The sequence below is a fragment of the Pteronotus mesoamericanus genome, unplaced genomic scaffold, assembly GCF_021234165.1.
Source record: "Pteronotus mesoamericanus isolate MK-2021 breed Mesoamerican mustached bat unplaced genomic scaffold, CSHL_Meso_final contig_20, whole genome shotgun sequence".
NCBI lineage: Eukaryota > Metazoa > Chordata > Mammalia > Chiroptera > Mormoopidae > Pteronotus > Pteronotus mesoamericanus.
In genome coordinates, this window is record NW_026555085.1 from 1,795,381 (window position 1) to 1,802,260 (window position 6,880).

Here is a 6,880-nt window from a genome sequence, read left to right on the forward strand (position 1 = left end):
AGGTTTGCTTTCATTTCCAAATAAAGAATGAATCTGATACTCCCTGCTTTCCAATTCTTAGAAAAATGGACTTGGAAATGTTTGAAAAATGTGAATTCTTTTTTTTCTTAAAAAATGTGAGTTCGTAGGGAAATGGGAGATGAACAGAAAAGGAAGAGACATACAAACCTGCTCATTGAAAAAGTCCAAGTATATGTGGTGAGTTGGAGGTAGGAGATGGAAAAAAAGGAATCCAGGTAATTAATGATTCTAGTTTAAAAGGAAACATCCATTGCCCTTTAAATTAGGTGGTTGGGGTATGGTCAGTTTCATGTAGATGGCAAAACTTTTAAGTTCACCAATACAGGCCTACCTCAGAGATACTGCGGGTTCAGTCTCAGACCACCATAAAGTGAGGTATAATCTTTTCACTGGTGGAGGGCCTTGGCTTCAATTTGAAAAGACCCTTCTGTTAAGTACAATAAAACAAAGTGTATCTATACTGCCAGGGAAGAGAAAACCTGGTAAATTAGCCAGAGCAGATGTTGGCCTGGTCCTGTGTGATCAACCCAGGTATCATAACATTGATTTTCTTCTGTGAACCTCACACCAAGCCAAGACACTGTCAAAGCAGTGTTCCCAGTTCTTACTGGGAAATCCTTATCTCAGTATAGTCTGTCCACCCCATTTCCACTCCTACCTAGGCTTGCCCACATCAAGGAAACAGTTCCAGAGCAAGAGCCCCCTCCCCCCACCACCGGGCCAGAGCCAGTAGCAATGTAGCAGGGACTAAAGCATGAGGGGGTATGCTGAGTCACTCGTGGAGAGGGTAGGCAAAAAACCTTGAAGGGAAACCAAACAGACCCTGGCATCAAGAAAGCAAGATGGAGTTTTTAGCTGGGGCTCTATGCAGAAGAAATAAGTATCTAAAGACCTGATTTCTTAGCATAACGCCACCAAGGCCTTCCAAAGTAGTTTGGGGAAAGCAAAAAGCCAGCTCCTAATAGGGAATGGGCTATATAATAACCACACCCGTGGGCAAAAATAAGATGTTCAACTCAAGTTCCCTGGAACCCCATTTCACAAGTTTTTAAGAATTTGCCCTGGCTAGTGTGATGGGTTGAGCACCACCCTGCGAACCAAAGGTCACCAGTTGGATTCCCAATCAGGGCACGTGCCTGAGTTGTGGGCCAGGTCCCCAGTAGGGGGAGCATGAGAGGCAACCACACATTAGTGTTTCTCTCCCTCTCTTTTTCCCTTCCCCTCTCTAAAAAGAAATACATAAAATCTTAAAAAAGAACTAGCTCATGCCTCTAAGGGCCTCTACAAATAAACTTGGTTCCAGTCCCAGCCCTCCCTAACACTGTGTGGCTTGAACAGGTTAGGCACTTTGGCTTCAGGGTCATTTGGATCTGACCAGCAGTTACTATCCACTATTGGGTACCCCCCCCCCCCCGCTCCCCGGCACCCTTTCAGTAACTAGAGAAGGATAAACCAAAGTATCCATCTACTGTGTCCCAGGCTTCTTTATTTAAGATCAAAGTGATAAGTGATGTGGGGATTAAAATCAAGAGCATCATTGAACTTCACCTTCCCTCCAACCAGCCCCTACACCCTTTGTGTTCCCAATTCCATAGTAAAGAAAGAATTTAATCCCAAAGCCCTGGAACAATTCTCAGGGTTCTTTCCCTCGCTCTCTCCTGTCCTGGGAAGGCAGGCACCTCAGTTTGAATGCATGGGAGAGCCCAGAGTGGTGACAGACACAGAGGGAAAGGCTTCACCCTCAGGGAAAGGGACTGAGGAGTACAGCGTAGTGAAATGAGGTCCCACATAGCCTGGGGTACCAAAATGGGGCCCTGGTGTCAGAGGAAAGGATACCGGTCCCCCTGAGAAAGGAGGCCCAGAAGCCTCAAAATCCTCTCGTTGAGAATAGTCACTGCTTGATCGTTTGCCCTTCTGGCGACGATTGCAGAACCACACTCGGACCACCTGGAAGTGAAGGACACAAGGGAGAGTGACTCATTTCATAAACTCCAGGAGGTGGGTCATTTGGCCCAAACCCAACTGATCCAGAGTGGTTGGAGGGCAGGAGCCAGAGCTAGTGGCAATAGGGTGTGGCCTGGGGAGGACCTGGAGCACTCAGGGACAGGCACTCACATCTTTCTCCAGCCCAAGCTGCTGGGCGATATGGCTGATCTGCTGCAAGGTGGGCTTCGGGCATTGCAGGAACATGTTCTCCAGGTTGCCCCTCACTCGGTTCTCGATACTTGTTCTCTTTCTCTTCCGGGCCTGCACAAGGGTCTCTGCTTTGCATATCTGGGCAGGTGGAGAGGGGGTGACGAGAGAGGAGATGGGGGAGGGGGGGTAAGCGAAAATCTGTTGAGCAATAGCAGCACCAGGAGGTCAGTGACTCGAGCAAATTGCTAAGGGACACTGACTACATGCCACCAGAGTCCGGTGGTATGAGAAAGGATATTGCAAGGAAGGGCAGTTTAGACCAGCAGCTCTACACCTTGTCCCAGCAATACTGAGGAATCACCCTCCACCCATGGAGGGACACTGTCCTCACAAAGCAGAGCTGCCATGCCAGTGAGGGATGGAAGCAATAGACATGGGGCCCAGTCACAGCAGTTCCCTGTGCATCCCACCCACCCTCACCTCCTGCAGATTCTCATTGTTGTCAGCTTCCTCCACCCACTTCTGCAGCAGGGGCCGCAGCTTACACATGTTCTTCAAACTGAGCTGCAGAGCCTCAAAGCGGCAGATGGTTGTTTGGCTGAACACCTTCCCTGAGGAAGTCGATTGAAAGAGAATAAGGTGAAGTAGCAGACAGGGCCGTCATGACCCCAAGACCCAGGTGTCACTGGCTCTTCTCACCCTCACGAGGTCCCACTTCTCCCCAGAGAGAGTGAAAGGCCCAAGTATCTTTCCCCCTTCCTCTCTACCCTCTTCATGGGTGAGGGTAGAGCCTACCCCTGGAACAATATCCCCTCACTTCCTTGGTAGAAAAGGCCCAAGTTCAGGAATACTCCTTCCAGGGGAGGTGTGATCCCTGTGTTCTATGGGTCAGAACATGCGGAGGGGGACCCACCAAAGAGAACGCCCAGAGTGAGCCCCACATCGGCCTGCGTATATCCCAGGGTGATCCTCTTCTGCTTCAGGAGCTTGGCAAACTGCTCGAGGTCTTTCTGCAGAGCTCTCATGTCCTGAGACAACATTGAAAAAGGTAGAGGAAGTATAAACACAAACACACCAACTGTTGACAGCCCCCCTTCCCAAATGTGCCCTAAGAAGTGGTCTTTGGGAGTACCTCTGCATCCAGGATGCCCACCAAACACCTGAAACAACCTATCTACAAAGGCCATTCACCCTAGAAAGCAACACATCCATAGCTGCGGAGCACCATGCATGACTGAAAGAACACTTGTCGGGTTATGAAGGAAGCATCTACTGATCAGTTCATTTAATTCAAAAGCCTTCTGACTGTAGTAACAACCCTAGAGAAATAAGAGCACCATGTCTGATTCTCATTCAATATACTCACTCTCCCAGCTTGCTTGCGGGGTCCCAGACTATGGCCTGGCGTGCATATACACAAACATACTACAAAAAGTTACAGGTGTCATAAGAGATAAGAACAAAGTGCTTCGTATATAGCTGGTGCTCAGTTATTTAAAAAGTTTTTGTCCCCCACCCCTTTTTTAAGATTTTACTTATTTTTTAGAGAGGGGAAGGGAGAGAGGGAGAGAAACATCAATGTGTGGTTGCCTCTCGCATGCCCCTTACTGGGGACCTGGTGGCAACCCAGGCATGTGCCCTAGACTGGGAATTGAACCAGCAACCGTTTTGGTTTGTAGGCCAGCACTCAAACCACTGAGCCACACTAGCCAGGGCTGACTGTCCTTTTTAAAAAATCATATTTTTAGTGGTATGGAAGCAACCTCATTAATTCAACAGATTTATTCTACACCTTCTATAAGCCAGTGTCTATACAAAGTAGATAATAAGCCCTAGCCTTGGTGGCTGGAGGTAGAAGAAGAAGGTATGAGGGGAATAAATGATAATGGAAAATATACAATAAAATTTTTTTTAATCTTAAAAAAAAAATCCCTGGCCTCATGGAGCTTCCATTCTAATGTGGGTAATGTGGGGGAAAGTAATTACTATCCACTATGTCAGAAGTACATGGAAAAGTGAAATAGTAGAGGATTAGAGAGTACAGCAGGGCAGGACACTACAGAGAAAGTGACAATTTAAATAAGATGGGGGCGGTGAATTTGAGCAAAGGAAGAGTCAAGTGGAAATGTCTCGAGGTGTCAGGTAAGGTGGGCAGGTGCAAGGCCAGTGTGGCTGGAGCTGGGTGAGTGGGCTGAGGAAAGGAAAGGGGGAGAAGCTATGAAATCAGAAGGGCAAGTAGAGCAGACTCTGCAGATGTTGCAGTGAGTGAAATGATCTGACTCTCATATTTTCAAGTTTTCACTCTAGTTGACATGGTGACAAGAGACTAAGGAGGGAATGAGGGTATAATTAGGGAGAGAACTGCAGTTATCTGGACACAGATAGTGGTGGCTGGGACTAGGGTTGTTAAGTTTTGATTTGGAGTGTTATGTCCAAGGTAAAGATAGTGGTGTTTCTAAAGTGTGGAGGTAGGGAGACCAAGGAATGAGGGTGCCTGGTTTGGGCCTTGAGCTACTAGGTGATGGATGGATGAGGTACAGTGGTTCAGGAAGCCATCCCAGCAGGAGACGGAAAAATGCAGCAGTCAAATTTTCATAAGTCCCTGAGATGGGAGGAAGGTAGATAGAACACAAGTGGAAGGTCTGAGCCCTGGGGCACTCCAGTGAAGGCCAGGAGCCCAGGGGACCAGAAGAGTTAGGCCTTTGTGTGCTCCTGGAAGCCTTGAGGGAAGTATTTCAAGGGTAATCAGTCACATCAAGTTCACATAGACTAACTTCCATTCCCAACTTCTGCTCAGTCAATGTTTCAAACCGATAAATGTCCTCAGCTGTCCCCATCAGGGCTTTTCCAAATCCTATTTTGGGGATTTGAAATAAGGTAAACCCCAGTTCAAATCGTAGCTTTGTCATTTAGTAGTTAAGACCCGTGAAATAGGCTAATAATACCTCCCTAGGACATTTTTGTGGCAGTTAATGAGATGACGTAGAAACGGAGCACACAGCCAGGCACTTAGGAAATGGACCGCAATTGGCAGCCATTATTATTCAAGGCTCAAAAACTGCCTCCTGTGAGTCTACAGCTGCTAAGTCGACTGAAACCACTCACACCTCTGCAAGCCTAAAGGCTTAGTACTTGATCTCTAATTGCTTACACTTGTCTCTTCAGCAGCCTGGAACATATACATCCTTAATAGTCCCCAGCAGGGCTGGATGCAGAAGTCTTCAGTCCCTCAGCACACCCTACATTTGGGGAACAGCCTGAAGATGAATTCTTCCACTTTTCTCCCTGTTCATCACTTAAGGAATCTGGCTGCACTCGGTACTCACAGCTCTCTAGGAGAGGGTGCTGGGTGCGCACTCTGCACAATGGTGACTCACACCCAAGGTAGAGGCCAAGGAGAGACAAGTTTTGAATTTGACGGGAGGTGACGCCCCTCCACACACAGCCCAAACAAGGGCTTCTATCAGAAACAAGTCACACCCTCAAATTTCAGGAACAATAACCCCAGAATTAGCACCGTTTTTACCCTCAGGCCACGGCTTAACCGGAGGCCAAGATCTTGGGTCTGATAAGGATCAAATTATCCAGAAGGCTCAAGGTGGGAGAACGAGCTCAAACCCCAGCTGGTCTGGTCTGAGTGAGGACCCTGGCCAGGCCTAGGAAAGGGGGACATACGTGACTATAAGGGCCCGGCGGGAAGAAGGGCCAGCTTGGGCCAGCTCCTGACTGCCGGAGGCCACCACCCCCTGCCCTCCCTTCATTCTCCCAGAACTCTGGCCTCAGTTCTTACCTTGCCCCGTGCTCTCAGGATGGCTAGCGGTTGCCACACACCTCTTGGAGCCGGGGCTGCCCCTGGAGCCCCCTCTCTTGGGTTCCAGGCCTAGGCAGCTGCAACCACCTTTTCCCCCCTACCCGATTAACCACCTCCCAGACCCACTGCACCTCACTCGCCTCCTCCTCGGGGGTTGGCTCCAGCTTCTCTTTGTCCAGCTTCACGACCCCAGGCGGGGCAGCGCAGGGCTCGGGGGAAGCCCCCTCGGAGTTGCTCTCCACCCCGGCTCCCGCCTCGACCTCGGGCTGGGGGTTCTCCAAGCCGCCTTGGGGCGCGAGCCCCACTCCAGCCTGAGATCCACAGTAGGCCATCCCCCCACAGAACTCATACGGCGGTGGGCACGAGGGAACCCCCCACATCTCCGCCCCAGGGCCAAGCCCCGGCCCCAAGCCCGACCCGCCAGGAGGACCCTGGAAGCTCAGCCAGGTCCGAGGGTCAACCCAGCCTGGCTCCGGCCCTCCTGGCCCATCGCCTCCACCACCCGGTGGGGGCGAAAAGGCAAAGTCGGAAGCCAGGTGTCCCGCCATAGTAAGGACGGCACCCCAAGCCGGGGGCCTGGTGAAAGGAGGGCTCTCCAAGGCACAGCTCAACACTTCTCCCCCTCCCCAATCCCACCCACTAGCCTTGACCTCTGGCCCCGCCCACAGGCTGGGGGGAGGAAAGGGCGGTGGGGGTGGGAGAAACTGAGGCGAAGCGTGTTTGCCTTCTGGTGGTGGTGCTGTCGGTGAAAAAGGTATGCCTGGGAGCCCCAATTAGGCGACTTTCCTGGCCCAGCCCCCAAGACCCTTGGTGCAGGTCCCCCGTGCCCATGTTCTCTTCCAACTCCTTGCCCAGCTTCCCCGCCCTCCCTCCAGCTCTGCATACCTCAAAGCTCTCTGGGATCCCTCCACA

General features: G+C 50.6%; 1 protein-coding gene across 1 annotated transcript; it reads right to left on the reverse strand.

Annotated features, from left to right (window-relative positions):
- Window positions 1–1,512: 1,512 nt before the first annotated feature.
- On the reverse strand, window positions 1,513–6,516 carry POU5F1 (POU class 5 homeobox 1). The gene is made up of 5 exons (XM_054569061.1): window positions 6,100–6,516; window positions 3,071–3,185; window positions 2,638–2,768; window positions 2,137–2,295; window positions 1,513–1,968 (listed from the first exon to the last, which is right to left on the reverse strand). Exons 1-5 carry the CDS (start codon window positions 6,514–6,516, stop codon window positions 1,702–1,704), a joined length of 1,089 nt encoding a protein of 362 aa, XP_054425036.1. The 3' UTR covers window positions 1,513–1,701.
- Window positions 6,517–6,880: the final 364 nt, after the last annotated feature.